The 16,396-nt window shown below is 46.6% G+C and overlaps 1 protein-coding gene across 5 annotated transcripts; it reads left to right on the top strand.

Moving 5' to 3' along the window:
* The first annotated feature begins 2 nt into the window (after nucleotides 1-2).
* On the top strand, nucleotides 3-16,192 carry BRD8 (bromodomain containing 8). 5 transcript variants are annotated; one of them, XR_007509681.1, is made up of 23 exons: nucleotides 3-84; nucleotides 427-523; nucleotides 1,137-1,206; nucleotides 2,222-2,271; nucleotides 3,394-3,516; nucleotides 3,657-3,737; nucleotides 4,206-4,270; nucleotides 4,881-5,017; nucleotides 5,451-5,666; nucleotides 6,921-7,065; nucleotides 8,243-8,452; nucleotides 8,872-9,152; nucleotides 9,654-10,109; nucleotides 10,467-10,560; nucleotides 10,769-10,815; nucleotides 11,173-11,387; nucleotides 11,700-11,792; nucleotides 11,995-12,063; nucleotides 12,787-12,964; nucleotides 13,625-13,729; nucleotides 14,581-14,625; nucleotides 15,225-15,401; nucleotides 15,776-16,192. XR_007509681.1 is itself a non-coding variant. In XM_049829488.1 (22 exons), exons 1-22 carry the CDS (start codon nucleotides 66-68, stop codon nucleotides 15,833-15,835), a joined length of 2,856 nt encoding a protein of 951 aa, XP_049685445.1. In that variant the 5' UTR covers nucleotides 39-65; the 3' UTR covers nucleotides 15,836-16,192. The 5 variants fall into 5 exon arrangements, 2 of the variants coding, with proteins under 2 accessions (XP_049685445.1, XP_049685446.1); XR_007509682.1 differs by lacking the exon at nucleotides 8,243-8,452 and having other exon boundaries at nucleotides 38-84; XM_049829488.1 differs by lacking the exon at nucleotides 15,225-15,401 and having other exon boundaries at nucleotides 39-84.
* The last annotated feature ends 204 nt before the right edge of the window (nucleotides 16,193-16,396 follow it).

Here is a 16,396-nt window from a genome sequence, read left to right on the forward strand (position 1 = left end):
GAGCGCGCCTCCCGGCGGGCTTTGCGCGCGGCTCCGCCCTGCCTCCCTCGGGCCGGGCGGGGAAGATGGCGGCGGGGACGGGCAGTGAGTGCGGGGCCTGTCGGGAGAGGCGGCGGGGGGCGGCGGAGAGGGAGCGGCGGCGGCCCGCGGCAGCGGGGCTGGGGCGGGAAGGGGGCGAGGGAACGGCCTGAGGAGAATTCGAGCGGCTCCGGAGGGGAGGGGGCGGGGCGACGGCGGCCCGAGGGGGCCGGGGCAAACGGCCCGAGGGAGGGGTGGGGCTATGGCTGAGGCGGTGGGGGCGGGGCCAGCGCCAGGGGGCGGGGCCAGCGGTCGGGGGCGGGGTTCCAGGCATGGGGTCCCCAGGGGTGCTGCCGAGGGTGCGCGGCGGGCTGTCGGGTCCCTGCACTCCTTCCCCTCTCCCGGCAGAGCACAAGCTGCTGAGCGCCGGCCCCACGGAGCCATGGTCCATCCGCGAGAAGCTCTGCCTGGCCTCGTCTGTCATGCGGAGTGGGGACCAGAACTGGTAAGGGAGCGGGGCGCAGCGAGGGTCATGTCCACTGCACGGGCACTGGAGTCCCGGGGCAGAGCACGGGTTGTGTGCGGTACTGGTGTGTGGCTTTTCACCGTGCCGGTTTGTTGTGCAACGGCTAGTCATAAACACTTATGCTTTCTACGTACTTTCTGCTCAAAACAAAGTTGGGCCATTAAAAATGGAAGTATTAGACGTGTACCTTGACACTCTTTTTGCTTCTTTCATAACTACTGTGTGGAAGCAGGAGTGTGTTAATCAGAACAAACAGTAGCGTTATTCCGACATAGATCGGAAGAGGTGAGTTGTGGTCAAGGAGGATATTTGGTAATGGACTCCTGTGCGTTGCTTCTGCACTTGCAGCTCTGTTTTGCTGCTTTTTTCCCTCCTCACCAAAGTTTCTGTGGAAATGTAATGGTGTCATCAGAAGCTAGAAACTTGCTTTTCAAAGCAAGGGAGGGAAGCTGTTGCTTGGGAGTAGGCAAGTATTTTTGAGTCCACGGGCTGTACTTCAATAATGCCCAAACATAACAACTCACTGACAAGTTCGTTGCGTTTATGGGGGCTGTTCAGTAATGAACAGTGACTTGCCATTTCTCTCCTGTAGGGTCTCAGTCAGCAGAGCTATCAAACCTTTTGCAGAGCCAGGACGCCCACCTGACTGGTTTTCCCAGAAGGTAAGATACTGACATTTGAGTCTTGGAAAAAATGGGTTCTGCATGGGATATGTAAGATAGCTGCCTAAGACAATGTGTTCCTTGTTTTTAAAAGAGAGAGCAAAATTAATTTTAAAAAATCAGCTTGTATAAGTCAGATTAAATACTTTTTTTGGTTTCTGAAATTAAATTTGAGTTTACAGTACAGCTGGATAAGGTTAAGGAAAAGACAAGGACGATCAAAGACAAGAAACAGCTTCCTTGTAAGAGATGGCTAAGTAAGGTAGAACACTTCAGCATAAAAAAGAGATGAATAACGGGAGATACAGCAGATGTCTGTATAATCAGAAGTGGCATAAGTTGAGGATGAATAAGGATTAATTTTGTGCTTTGTCCAGTACAAGATTTAGAGGCTATTAGGTAAGACTAACAGGAGGCAGGTTCAGAGCAAACCTAAAGAGGTTGTTCTTCACAAGGCTTGTAATAGAGCTGTGGAATTCCTTTCCCCAGGAATTTGTGGATGCCCATGTATTTTGGTATGTCCTGCTGTTTGGGCAAGCACCTGGGATTTTTGCTGTATAAGGAACAGAGAGATTAAGACAATCAAGGGAGGAGAAGTTGGGGGTTTTATGTTGCCTACTGTTTCTGTTAAGGTATGAAACTGGCCTTGATACAATGTTATGTTTTCTCCATTTAAATATTTTTGGTTCATGTTCACAGGCAGAAATGTTATGGCTACAGTTTTTGTAATCATGCTTGCTTGCTTTGATTTCTAAATTGTTAGTTGGGAGCATTCTTTAGCTTTGTTTTGGAGATCAGCCTGGGCAGTGCTACAGTAAAAGAGTGAATATTCTTCCTCACTTTGCCCTACACTAAATTATTGCCATGGGGAAAACTCTGGAGAAGACTTGTCAGATACCTTCATAAAGCATTAGACCTCTGAAAAAGTAGGAGTAAGTGCCCCGTAGGTTTTGTTGATAGGCATTTGCTGATGCCGACTCTTTGGTGTCCTCTGACTTTTTTTGTTTCTTCTTAGCACTGTGCATCTCAGTATTCAGAGCTCTTGGAGACTACGGAGACCCCTAAGTGAGTACAAAGTCTGAAGCAAGTGCAGTCTGCAGCAATTTTGGGTGGACTTGTCAGTTCTTGCAGCAAAGGACTTGATGGTGCTTCTCCCAAAACGAGTGTACAGGAATGAGGAAATTCGGTTGTGATAGCTGGCGTGGGTGGACAGTGGGATCAGGGTATGGCAGATGGGGGAGATTGGCAAGCCTAAGGTATTTCTTAGAACATGCTTGCCATATCTCATCTTGTCTCCTTTTTTCATAAGATCAAAGTATTTCAGTATTACATGGTTCTAAAACTGGTCATGGTATACTTGTTAGTGTCTTTGATATGCCCCTACTGTCATTAGAATACATGGCAGGGTAATTGGGGCCTCTTTGCCACAGCTCCATTTGTAGGAGTTTCAGTGTGCATTTGGGGACTTAATGCAGCAAAAAGAAAAGTTTATTTGGCTGGAATAAAACACTACCTATTAGTCTTATTGATCAGAAGCTTTACAGATAAAATTATCATTCAGAGTAGGGGTAGAAAAGACAGCAAGAGTGAGAAGGGGAAACGTTTTGTGTTTGTCTCTATTTTGCAGTGGTTTCTTACAGTTTTCTTACCAATGCTATCACTACAGCTTTGTGGTCTCAGATATTTCTCACTCCTAAATCCAGGCATTTTTTTTTTGAGACTTCACATCAAATTAAATTAAAGGCAGGATATTTAAAAGCAGTATTTGTTTGTGATAGTGCTCAATGATCTCAGCACTTGACTTGCAAAGACAAAGGGCTTAGTAGAGTTACTGAGGAAAAAAAATAGATGTTTCTTCGTGGGTAGTAAGACTCTTCTCTGAAGCTGAATGATTTTTTTTCAGGTTGAGAATTTGCAGTGGGATTGCATCTTTGATCTGTTTTTGAAGTCTTTAACACTGGATGCATTTAACAATTAGATAAACTTTTCAGCATAAATTTTTTGAACATTGTGCTGTCCAATGTCATTTAAGAGAAATTGGAAGAGGAGGTTGATTTTTTTTTTTTTTTTTTTTTTTTTTGTGCACATTTGTGTCAGGAATGACGGACAGGAGCCATTTTTTAAAGGAGAACAGGGATTTTCTGTGTTTCATGTCTGAACTGTTTTTGCTTTTCTCTTATTCTATAGGAGAAAACGTGGTGAGAAGGGAGAAGTTGTCGAAACCGTGGAAGATGTTATTGTGCGGAAACTGACTGCAGAACGAGTTGAGGAGTTGAAGAAAATGATTAAAGAAACACAGGAGAAATACAGGTATGTGACAGAGGCATTAAGCTGTGGTGCACCTGAGAGCCCAGTCTTGAAAAAGTGGCCTAAGTGGGATGGTGCTTGGAGTGAAAATGCTGCTTAGGGTGTATTGTTCAGTGGTAAGTAAGAAGATTTTCTGATTACAGGCAACTCAAGAAGGATGCAGAGCTGATCCAGGCCGGACACATGGATAACAGACTGGAGGAGCTGTGCAATGAGATTATGATGTGGGTTATTTAATTATTTCCATGTTATGCTTTCTTCTGAGATTGTAGTTGCCTGACGCTGTGTGTTTGTCAGACACCTCTTGCGCTGTGTACATTGGGTTAAGAGAATCAGGGCAGCTGGGCAGATGCTTTGGCCTCTGAGGGTGGACTTAGTTTAGACTGGGGGCCACCAGCTTGTGTGGAACATCTTTTGGAGTTTCTCAGTGAAGAGCTCGGTGATGGCTTGCAGCGTCATGCTTGCCTCCTCCGTTTTGATAATCGTCTGGAAGTGAAACTTCCTGCCAAATGTGTCGTTCTTTCACTGGCTTCTGACTCTGCTTCCCTTCTCAGAGGACTTGAGCCTGAGTCTGCAGAGGCAGGTCATTGCTGTCTGGAGATAATGGGTTGGGGGTCAGTAAGCTGATTGCAGAGGAGGAGCTAAGGGGAAGTGGAACACTGTGTGACAGTAGGTTTTGGTTCTGTACACAGAAAGAAAAAAATGGAGGAGGAGGAGGCAGAAGTCAAGAGGAAGGCTACAGATGCTGCTTATCAGGGTAAGCTGGAAATGGGCTTCCTTACTCCTCCTCAGAGAGAGATGCATATGTTCACAAGAACATTTGGGAAATATTTAAGTCTTATTAAGACCTGTTTAGGAGGAATTCCATGACCCTAGGAGTTGGAAGGAAAGATTATGTTCTTTTTACAGCACTGTATTTGTACCAGGGCAAAATGCAGACACTTCTGAGAAGGGAACAAATTCTGTAGAGAAGGTATATCTAAGAGGAAGCAGGATTAGCAAGGAGCTCTCTGTTAGAATGTCAGGCTTCACCCCTTTAGTTTTCCTTCTAGTTTTGCTATTGTCTGAAGATAAAAAGAAGTTAGATTTGTTCTGACTGTTTAATTCATTTATAATTCCTGGGGCAATTCAGTGAACTAACCTATCAGTGGTGGGAGGTGGTGAATACCCAACTGCTATGAAAATCTGAAATTAAAGCACATTACCCAATGCTAGTATTATTTGTGAACTGGGCCTAGTGTGGTGCGAGAAATGCCTACAATATAAATTGTTTACTTGGGATTCTTTATCCTAAAGTCAGAGGTAACTCTCGGGGACTGTCCAAGATGGAGTCATGGAATCTCACTTTTTTTTCTGTTCTCTTCCAGCTCGTCAGGCCATTAAGAACCCACCACGACGATTAACGGGTGTGATGGTTCGCTCCCCTGCAGGCTCAACCTCTCCAGGAGGAGACTATGCTCTGGGAGATCTGTCTCAGCCTGCTGTGGATGAGGCCAGTCCAGGGGTAAGGATGCTTCCCATGGTAAGAGGGAAGGACCAGCCTGGGACATGGGGCTCTGCATCCATCATGGAGCAGGAGCCTGGGGAGAAGACCTTGACTTGTTTTGCAGACATCTAGCTGTGGTAGTGCTGTAGTGTGGCTGATGTACAGTGCTGCTCGAGATACGTGTCCTCTTCCATGTCTGTGATGATCAGGTGCCTGGATCAGAGGCTATGTAGGGGCATCAGTGGGTTGGCAGGCAGTCTTCTGTGTGTGCCTGGGAAATGGCACTACAGGGCAGGGAAAGGGTAAAAGCATATGCCTGGAGTAGGTGTAGTGAGTGAATGGAGTAGGTGTCTGTGGTGTGCTGGATCAATGCTCTTGGGGGAAGGAGCAAGTGGGGCTAGTCCGTGTGGTGGAGTGTGGCTTTGAACAGTGTGGTTTTTCTCTTTCTCAGGTCACTCCAGGGACATTGCCCAGCACCCCAGTTGCCTCCTTCATTGGAATCCCTGACACCCCTCCAGGCTCTGCTCCCCTGGATGCCCCCATGACCCCAGTCACTGATGATTCACCCCAGAAAAAGATGCTAGGACAAAAAGCAACTCCGCCTCCTTCCCCTCTGCTCTCAGAGCTGCTGAAGAAGGGCAGTCTCCTGCCCACAAGCCCCAGGCTGGTATGGAGCTCTCTGCTCATATATGCAAGCACACAAACAATTTGCTCCAGACTCTCCCACTGAAAAAGGGGGAACTGGAAAGGCTTTTTAAAAACATAGTTTTTGTGAGAGTCCCAGCAGAAGCGATATCTGAGAGAGATAAGTACCCCTGTGAGCCACAGAGGTGGGACCCTTTCCCAGCAGTACTGTGGGTGCAGGACTGTGGGGATCATTCAGCACATAGGATTGGCTATCTCCCCTCAGTCACAAGGAGTTGGAGTTGCAGGCTCTGCTAGAGGAAATTGTTCTCCTTGGGGGAGGGAGCATGTTAGTCAGCATCATCCCAGTCAGCCTGCATGGAGGTGTTCTTGATGATTTCTACTTTGGGCTCACGATTCTTCTTTACATCTTGGCAGGAAGTTGAGTTTCAATATTTGTAACGGGTCTTAGCATAGGAGTGGGGAGTCCTTTAATGGGGTTTATGACCAGTATTGAAGTGCTTCAGTTTTCTCCTAATTGTAGATTAAAATCACTGTGATGGCAACTCACTTCTGGTGTTAGTGACTCTGGAAGTCTTAAGAGGGCAACCATTGCTGGCACTGTTCAGAACCCAGTCTGAAAATAGCAGCCATCAGCCTGCCCGTGGCACGGATTCCCTGTGTTAGTGTTTGTGTGATGGAATAAGTGTGTTGCTGTTGACTTTCTTTCTTTAATAGTCACATTTGGGATCTTCTCTATTTGTTAGCTTGGGTAAATGTTCCATGGGTTCTGTGTTTGCAGGGTGCAATGTAACGTAGGGTGGAGCAAGGAAAGGTAGTGGCTGTGGAAGACTGGGTTCTCTTTGTATCGACAGGACTGTTTTACATCTGCTTCAAGGTCCATCATAGGTTTACCGTGTGACCTTGGTAGAGTTACTTTCCATCTTGGTGCTTCAAAATAAGGGATAATTCCATGCCATCTCAGGGGGTAGAGAGACTGGTATCTGTAAAGGATTGTGAGGTCCTTGAACAGAGGAACTAAGGTAGAGCAAATGATATATTTGGCCTAACTTCAAGGAAAGTGGCACTGCAGCTGTATTGTAGCTGAAGAACAACTAGTTTCAGACTGTCATGTTCACTTGGATAAGGGGCTTCAGGCAGTGACTAGACTGGACAAAAAGTGCAGAGGAAATGCTGAGACAGCAAATGATGGACATATTCATGGAGGTGCATATCTGGCAGAGAATCACTGATGTGATGATATCTCCGGGAACTCAGTTGTGTCCTCCTTTGGCAGGTCGGTGAAAATGAAATGGCAGTGGCTTCTGGTCACATGAACAGCTCAGGAGTCCTGCTGGAGGTAGGAAGCGTCCTTCCAGTGCTGCACAGTGGGGAAATGCAGTCGGCACCTGGTGCTGTCCCTGCATCTCCTGCTGCTTCAGGTAACTCGGGACTCTCCCTGTACAGTTCTCCCTTCTGGTGTGCCTTCAGACTGTTCTATGAATTCTCTTTGGAGAGAGATGAAGGACATCTAGCCTGGCTGGTTTGGGGGCTTCTTTATAAGTTGTATTCCTATTTCTGTACCCCCGTCCCTCTCACCCCTACTTTTTTTTAAGATGACTGTAATACTTACCAAAAAAAAAAGAGTGCCTGGATCTAAAATGACTGAAACAGTTAGACTTGATTCGATCCTGCTCCTTGCAGTCTAGTTTTCTGCTCTTGACACTGGCTAATACCAGTCATTTCAGTGTAGAAAGAAAGGTTGGTTGACAGGGCGTTGGGGAAAAAAATGGTCTAGTACCTGGTTCCCAGTGTGTCAAACTGCAGCTCCCTGTGAATCTGGAGAACTCGTGTGTCTTACCTCTGCTTTAGCTTAGAGGTCTAAGTATAGTCCAGACCACACTGGACTGTGAGCTCCAGAATAAGTTCCACAGAGTGGGGGGTGAGAGGGACAGTTCAAGAGTCTTTGCATTGGGCCTTTTCAGAACAACCTGCCTAAGATGAAGTTTCTTCTCAGCTCATACTAACCAGTGGTTTAATCACATTGCAATTGAGGATTTATGCCATTCATTCATGTATAATTCCATATGAATAATCTCACTTTCCTTATCCACATTTATTCTTTAAGACCTGTTAATTTGGTCCAGACAGTTCAGTAAATTCAGACTGGAACTTAAGCTGAGTGGCAACCTTTGATATAAGAGGGATTCTCCAGGGAAGACCTGCAAAGAGATCCCCTCTGCTCCCTTCCACCTCCTGTGATGACTGTTTGTCTTGGCTTACCTTGTGTGGCTCTCTCAGCACTGTTTTTCAGATTTCCCATACTTGTATTGGGATGAGCCTTCAGAAGGGCATCTCTCTGCATGTGTGGCTTAGCCTGTCCAGCCCTTTCATTGAACACAGTGTCCCATAGTCTGCATGATTCTGTCTCAGACTGCACACACAAAGGAGTCGTGCATTTTTGGTGCGGGTTCTCTGTATAGCTTTTGGGACTGTTTATAGGTATCTCGGTGTCTTTTCCCAGAAGAAGCCACCAGACAGTGAAGAGGCCAGTGGTGGCTTTGTGGACTTCAGTGGTGGCTGCTTGCTCATGTGCTTTTCCCTTCTACTCTCTGTTAGGTGCTCCTACGCTTTCCCGGCTTTTAGAAGCTGGTCCTGCACAGTTCACCTCACCTCTTGCTTCCTTCTCCGCTGTTGCCAGCGAACCTCCAGCTAAGCTCCTGCCACCCCCCGTAGAGCCTGTGTCCCAGGCAACCATTGTCATGATGCCCACGCTGTCAGCACCATCCGTTGTGCCACCAGCTGCAGCTCCAGAAAGCGTAGCCACAGGTGCGTTCCTGAACTACGCACTCGTAGGTCATGCACTGCTGGAAAACAGAAATTCCATTGGGATCATCACCCAGCGAGCTCTCAGCTGGCCTTTTATCACCTCAGACTCACCATCCTTGATGAAAGGATGGTTACAGCTGGGTTCTGGAGTAAACAGATGGTTTTAAAAAGGATTTGCTGGGTGGGGGTGGGGATACTAATGGTATGTTGCTAGATTGTGGTTCAAGGGCTGGAATCTCACTTTGTCTCTACTGTGGGAAAGCAAACCTGTATTTGTCTTTTATTTTTCTAAGCCACGCTGTTGTGGGTGGACCTGGGATACTTGCAGTTGGTGCTTGGTCTTATCGACTGCAGTATTTGTTTACATGGACTTGACTTCTCCAGATTGGTCTCTAATTGTTACTCTCATCCTTGTGCAGTGAGCCAGCCAGAAGCCTGTGTTTCCATGGAGGCAGTGTCTGATTCCCATACCGTGACAGTGTCCATGGACAGCAGTGAAATATCCATGATCATTGATTCCATCAAGAAAGAGTGCCTGGGTTCTGGAGCTGGCAGCACTGCAGGGTCTTCCAAAGATCACTGCATGGATGGGAAAGAAGACCTGGATTTGGCTGAGAAAATGGATATTGCAGTGTCCTATACAGGGGAAGAGCTGGACTTCGATACTGTTGGAAATATTATAGCCATCATTGAGGACAAGGTAAACGGGCAAAGCAGAGTGCCAGTGCCTTTTGCTCCACAGCCAGTTAAGTTAATCTCAAGTGATTACTGTTCACCAATTTAGTTAGTTTAAACAAGCAAGAAATAACTATTCCAAAATGCACATTCTCGCCATCGTTGTCCAGATCAATGACCCTATGACACCACTGCTGCTAGTCTGCCACGTTTAGCCTGGTGCTTCTCTTCAGAGTGCAGAAAGAAATCTCTTTCTTCCTCATGTTGGGTAGGGTTTGGGTCACATCTCTGGCAGACAGACGAGCGCTGCTTGCAGCATACTTTCCAGGAGTGCTATATTTCTGAAACTGAACCTCCACGGGAGACTCCGCAGGGAGTGATACAAGTCTGGCTGCGAATGGCAACTTTGTAAACCCAGTACACCTGGTTTTCCACAATTGTCTCATTACCAAATAACATGAACTTTTTTTTAATCCCTCTTTCTGACCTTGGCCTGCACTGCTGTGTGTTTGTTTTGGCAATAAAGGTAGACGACCACCCTGAAGTCCTGGATGCAGCAGTTGTTGAAGCTGCTCTGTCTTCTTTCTGCGAAGATACCGATGACCCTCAGACCCTGCCTGGCCCATGGGAACACTCAATTCGTCAGGAGCATGAGAAACAGGCCCAGATACCCCAAGTGTCTGTGACTGTGAAGCAGGAGAGACTGGAGTGTGAGGAGCCAGAGGCAAAGGGAATTCGAGACCTAATGGGCATTGGCGAGCTGGGATCAGAAATTAAGACAGAACCTGCAGAGCAGGAGCAGAATCAGCTGGGCCCCGAGGAAGCCATACCAGCAACTACAAGAGTGACGGAAACACCAGAGCTTAGAAATCAAGAGATAGAAGAGGATCAAAGAGCAGCTGTAGCAGTGGGAGAGACTTCTGAAATTGAGATAGAATCAGCCAAGGGAGAAGACACAGTGCACAATACAGTGAAGACAGAGGTATGTGAGCAGAGAGGCTGTCTGGAACCGGTGTGGGGAAAGAAAGGAGCAGTTGTGGCAGGTAGGAGAGAAGTTTAGAGGAAGGATGACTGCTGGGTTGAAGGTGATCCTTCAGTGAATGTGACTAACTGTTTTCTGGGGAGTCATGCTGCTGATCTGTTCGATCTGCAGAGAAGCTCTCTGCTTTAGGCAGTACCTTTGTGTATCTCCCCCCGCCCATGTGCAGAATTGCTGTTGGGAAGGTGCTCAGTGAACTTCATTGCCTTGAGTTAGGTTAGGATGAGTGAGATGTGCCCACACCTTCACTGAAGTAAGCTGACACAAACATCTAGATTTGTGCATTTCTCTTCCCTCCAGACCCCACCTGATGATGATTCATCCCCTCCACAAGTCCCAAATGTGAGTGAAGACTCCTCACAGGCTGATGTTCAGCACAAATTTGAGCTGTCAGGTAACTTAATTCAGCTAGGAAATCTTTTACATGCAACATTATTAGCTGGATAGTTGTCAGTGATCTGGTTCAGGTTTTTTGGGGAGGAGGGAGAAAAGATACATGTAGGAACAGTGGTAATTACTGCAGGACAGTAGGCATTGGTGCAGGAGCTTTTGTAGGAAAGACTGCTTTGGAGAATCAACCTTTCTGCTTTTCTCTTTCACAGAGTCAATGAAGGAGGAGGCCCAAGCCCTGTTTAGGAGTCAGATGAAGGTAATTCTCGATTGGTTTTAGTCATCTTGAGTTTATTAGTAACATCTCACTGCTGCTGCTTCCTGGCTCCAATCTGCTGGAAAACAAAGCTTGCATTCAGCTTTCTGCACTGGGCAGTCTGCAGTTGGAGCTAAAGGGGAGATTGCTTCAGGCAATATAAAGCTATGTGTGTATGTGTGGTTTTGTGTCTGCAGGGGAGGCAGGGCAAGATAGAGTGACTAGGATTTTGTGAAAGTGCCTGTACAGTTGTCAGCAGCATAGCAAGAAAATTACTTTGCTTGCTGAACCATAGTTGCTTTGGAGGCTCTGAGTTGCTGCTGTAGCTGGCTGTGCAGACTCATGAACTCTGTGTTTCAGGATGGGCAGGGTGAAGAGGATGATGAGGATGGTGCCAGTGAGGCTGCCAGTTTGGAGGAACCCAAAGAAGAAGATCAGGGTGAGGGATATCTATCAGAGATGGATAACGAACCCCCCGTGAGTGAGAGCGATGATGGCTTCAGTGTCCATAATGCACCTTTACAGTCTCACACGCTAGCCGACTCCATCCCCAGCAGCCCAGCCTCCTCACAGTTGTGAGTATCACTGAAGCTCTCAGGCACACAGGTACAAATCCCAGGCTATTTTGTGGTGGGAGCATAGGATTCTCATTTCTGTTTTGCTGACTGAGTGGGTCTGAAGGGGGAATTTGTTGATGATTTGTCTGGTTCTCCTTGCTTACAAGTGCAAGTGTGCAGACAGTGCCATAATACCACCAGGTCCCATTTTTTTCTTTCTGTCTTTGGCATGGATTAGCATGGGCACATCAAAGGGAAAATAAACCATAAGGTTTCTGCTCCAAGGCAGTATGCAGACTCCTGAAGGAAGTCCTGTTCTTTTCTTCCCAGCTCAGTGTGCAGTGAGGACCAGGAAGCAATACAGGCCCAGAAGATCTGGAAGAAAGCCATCATGCTAGTTTGGAGAGCAGCAGCTAATCACAGGTGAGTTTGATGTCTTGAGAACTGGCAGAAAGAAGTGACTAATCCTAGACAAGTCTCCACTCTCCCGTCACAGAGGCTCATCTGCCTTGATACCAGGAGATGATGAATTATATTGTTAGTGGTAGCGGACAAATAAACATGAGAGCATTAAACAAATTTGCCAGCAAGAACAGGACACTAAGTGGACTCCTTCTCTCTACAGGTATGCCAATGTCTTCCTACAGCCTGTAACTGACGATATAGCACCAGGCTACCACAGTATTGTGCAGAGGTGAGTCTCAGCAGTCTTCTGTCATTAGAACTCTGTATATTTGCATATTTGTGTAGGGATTTCTGGCAGGAACAATGTAGTTTTTGGCTGCCATGTGGACTGCAAGACTTGGAAAATGATTTTTTTTTTTTCTGGTGTGATTCAGTCAGAAGCAGGTTTCACCCGGAAAAGGGTCATCTTCAGTAACAGATACGTGTCTTTACACAGCCTGTCTTTCAATGAAGTACACTAACTTACATAGAATATTTTTTGTCACTAAAGTGGTATGTGACTGATCTGCTTCTCCCAGTTTCTATCCAAGGGTAGGATTTAGTCTTTGAAATTCCAAAGACCTATCTTCTTTAATCAACATTTTTTACTGTCCCAGATAGTGGATATTCTGGAAGAATTATCAGAATCCCCTGCTAGTCCCCTGAAATCTCTCCTAAACAGTTCAGTGGCTGCAGCTCTAGCTCCTCAGTGTCTCCTTCAGTGATGCCTGAAGAAAGTAAATGCCTCTCCTGAGGCATCTGTCATGCCATTGTTACCATTAATGGTGACTGCTGGACAGCTTCTGAACTGAGGCCTTGGTAGTCAGGAACACAGCCTGTGTGGGGGAGAATGTATTTGGCTAAATTAAATAGATGGTCTAACTAGACATGTTACAGACCCAGGGCTGTTTGCAAAAGAGCAGGGAAAGAGTTAAGTATTTCTGTTGCTATTTTGACTGTGTTTCTTTCACAGGCCAATGGATTTATCTACCATCAAAAAGAACATTGAGAATGGGCTGATACGAACCACAGCTGAGTTCCAGCGTGATATTATGCTGATGTTTCAAAATGCAGTTATGTACAACAGCTCTGACCATGATGTATACCACATGGCTGTGGAGATGCAACGAGATGTCCTGGAGCAGATCCAGGTAAAGTATTGAGCTGAGGCCAGTACAGGACAGAGCATCTGCCTTGGCCCATAGGTATGGGAAAGACTTCTGGATATAAGACCACAGGTTTCACTCACAGTGTCCTTGAATGAAGTAGTCCCATCTTTCCCTGCATCTCTCTTGCGCTAGCTCAGGTGTTTGTGGTGAACTGAGTTGTGGATAAGTTAAAACTAATGCAGCAAAATGTTTTCTAAGTTCAGCCCAGACCAATTTCAAATCTAATTTCCTTCAGGGAAATGCTTAGGCCAGCAAGAAGCAGGGTGTGGTTCAGGAACAGAAACAAGCAACAAGAATGGTGAATGACAGGGGACGCAATTGCTCTTTTTGGTGGCTGTGCTGGTTTACACTGGTATAAAGTGCACATGAAACTCTGTCCTGTGAATATATGCCATTTCAAATTTCTTGTGAAGTACAATGTCCCAGCTGACAGGGCTAACAGAATTTGAACTGGGGTTTTATAGTTCCTCAGGACTTGTGGCTTCTGAGGTAAATGGGGGAACTTATTCTGAGCAGCAGACGAGGAACTGAAACTGCCTCTGACCCAATCATTCCCACCCTGTGGTTTGTGATAGTTAACTGACACGCACTAACTGAGCTTGTTTTGCCTGAGGATCTTAACAGAGTGTGGTTTTCTTGCAGCAATTTCTGGCCACACAGCTGATCATGCAAACATCGGAATCAGGGATCAGTGCAAAGAGCCTGCGTGGGCGAGACTCCACTCGCAAGCAAGATGCTTCAGAGAAGGTGAGAACGCTGCACCCTGTGGAAGGGCACTTGGTACCTTTTGAAGAATCCCAAGATACTGCATGAAGTTCCCATACCAAAGAGGCAGAATGCTTTTTGAGATTACAATGGCCCCAGTATCTTCATGTGAACAAATTTTTCTTTAAATGTGTCCATTGATTAGATTTCAGCTCTGGAGCTGTACATCATTCCAGAGGCAGGGCTCATGAGTTTATCTTGTAATCCCAATAGTTCTATTCCCTGTTTTTAAAAACAGGTGATGAAAAATGTAAGGAAATGAACAGAGTATTGGAAGAGGCGTGATATGGCAGGAAGGTGAAGGTGTAGAGTATTGGAAGACTAGCCTCTGCTGTGTCCTTCACTTATTAGTCAGATTTTTAGAACCAAGGAATGACTCCAGTCTGGTTTGCTGTGTAAAACACACCAGAGAACCTTTGACTTACACACTGGTCTAAACTAATAGCAGTGTAGGTTTGTTTGGTTTTTTTCTTCTGTAAAGACACATCCAAACTTGATCAAGAGATCTCAAGTGCACTCAGCTGGTGCACACAACATTGTGACAGCAAGGACTGCCTGCTTAGTTCTAGTGGCAACCGCACAGCGCAAAAGTTGTTTGCTAAACCAGGCCTTGCCATTGCTGAGGATGAAATATCCCTTTCCTAGCATTCTGACTCTCGCAGTATCCCTCTTTTGTCCTTTTTTATGTTCTTGCTGCATAAGACTGATGCCATGCGGGAAGGGGAGTGGGGCACATGTTTCTCTATGCTCGTTTGTGGACTTAGTGCTTCTATGTGGTGTGTGCATTTCCATATCTGATATCTGATAAGTCCTTCTGTTTGGCCTTTTAACAGGACAGTGTCCCAATGGGCTCTCCTGCCTTCCTTCTCTCTCTCTTTGTAAGTATTGAAAGGGTCCAGCAGGTACTGCAGTACTGCTGGCAATGTGCTCTGCTCTTTGTCTGGGTGATCACTGCACTGTCACAGCATCCTTAGCACTGCAGCATTGTGTGTTTAACTTAGGGGCTGTACAACCATGATCATTAGAGAAGAAACATCTCAGTCCCTTATTCTCAGCGTGGGTGAGTGGGAGGGGCTTCAGTCTTCTCTTCTGGTTCCAACTGTTCTCGTTTTGTCATCTGCCTTTGCTTTTTTCCACAACTTCTCTCCTGCTTTCTTTCCGTGTAAGTGGGAAGACAGACCAAGTGGTGCAGTACTGTAGTTCCTACATCTCTCATGCTTATACAGCCGCCCCTTCCGCACGTTCGAGACAGTACAAAAGGTCTTGGGGAAGTGAGGACTCAGCTGTGTGCTCCTTTATCATTCATGGTCCAGAAAGCAAATAAGATACTCTGCAGAAATATCTTGCTCTGTGCCTGTGGTGATCTGGAAGTGTTTGGAAAAATATTCCCTCTGGGAAACCCCAAGTCTCTGAGTTGTGGGGAGGAGAGAGGGGAGGAAGATGGAGAGTTGTTTTTTTCTCTCGCATATATCTAAAGACAGAGGAGTACTCCGGGAGAGTCAGCATGTCAGCCAGAGGGAGAGGGCAGCGGATCAAAGGATGCTCTCAGCTCGCCTTCTACTCATGGAAAGGAGCTGTGCGGAGAAACTAGGGAGCTAGTGCCAGGGTCACTCAACTGGAGGAGCACTTCCCGTAGGGATCAGCAGCTGATAAGGTAGGTTAGTCAGCAGTTTCCTCTTCCCATCTTAAGAGCCAAGCTAGAATCTGCCACTTAGGAGAAAGCCTGTACTGTACAGGCTCCAAAAGCATCTGTCTGGGTGAGAGCCTTGTTGCCTCTCTCTGCCCTGGCTGCCAGCAGTGCACAGAGATGCTGCAAATCCCAGGACCTGTGCTGTGTCCAGAGTGAATTTTAGGTAGGTCTGCAGGCAGGCCTCCCTAGGCCTTCTTAGGACAGTTTCCCTTTCTCCTGTTTGGAGGGCATGAAATGTTGTTACCAGATACACAATTCCTTACCTCCCCGAGTGCTGGAGGAAGTGGTGTGTGTTTGGGGTTGCATAACACTTATCTTTTTGTTTGCCTTGTGACTAGGACGGAGGCACCAGAGGGCGTCGGTGTGCCATCGAGGCAGACATGAAGATGAAGAAGTGATGCTGCAGGCAGACAGAAAATCCAGCACCTGGCATCCAGAGCTGGAGTGCAAACAAGATGCTGTTAACAGCTGTTGGAGGAGGAAGAAAAGCTGCAGGTCCATTTCTGGGACCTGGTCCACCTTCTTCACTTGCCCCCCTGGAAAGCGGTGTCTCGTCGGAATGTGTAACCCAAAGAAACTTCCCCAGAGGGGAAGAGTAGCCCCCCTGCCTGTTTTAGGGCAGTCGTCTTGGGCTTCATCAGTGTTCTGGTGTTAGCTAGCAACTGGTGGCTCGTATGTACTGTAATGTGAAGTGTACAGATTTTTACTAGTGATGTGTAAATGTGTATGTATATTAAAGTCTGGGAACAAATCCAGTGTACAGTGTGCAGTGTACTGAGCATCACAGCTCTGCAGTGAGGAACCCTGTTTTTGTAGAAGCGCGCATACCTCTCTTGAATATCTGCAACCACAACTGTCTTCCAGTTATCGGTACAGCACACAAGCATGGCAGAGCTTTGACGTTAGAGACAAACCATTAATCGTGGGAGTGTTGCATAGTACTTGGATGGAGGGGAAGA

The sequence above is a fragment of the Accipiter gentilis genome, chromosome 26 (genome assembly GCF_929443795.1).
Source record: "Accipiter gentilis chromosome 26, bAccGen1.1, whole genome shotgun sequence".
NCBI classification, from domain to species: Eukaryota; Metazoa; Chordata; class Aves; order Accipitriformes; family Accipitridae; genus Astur; species Astur gentilis.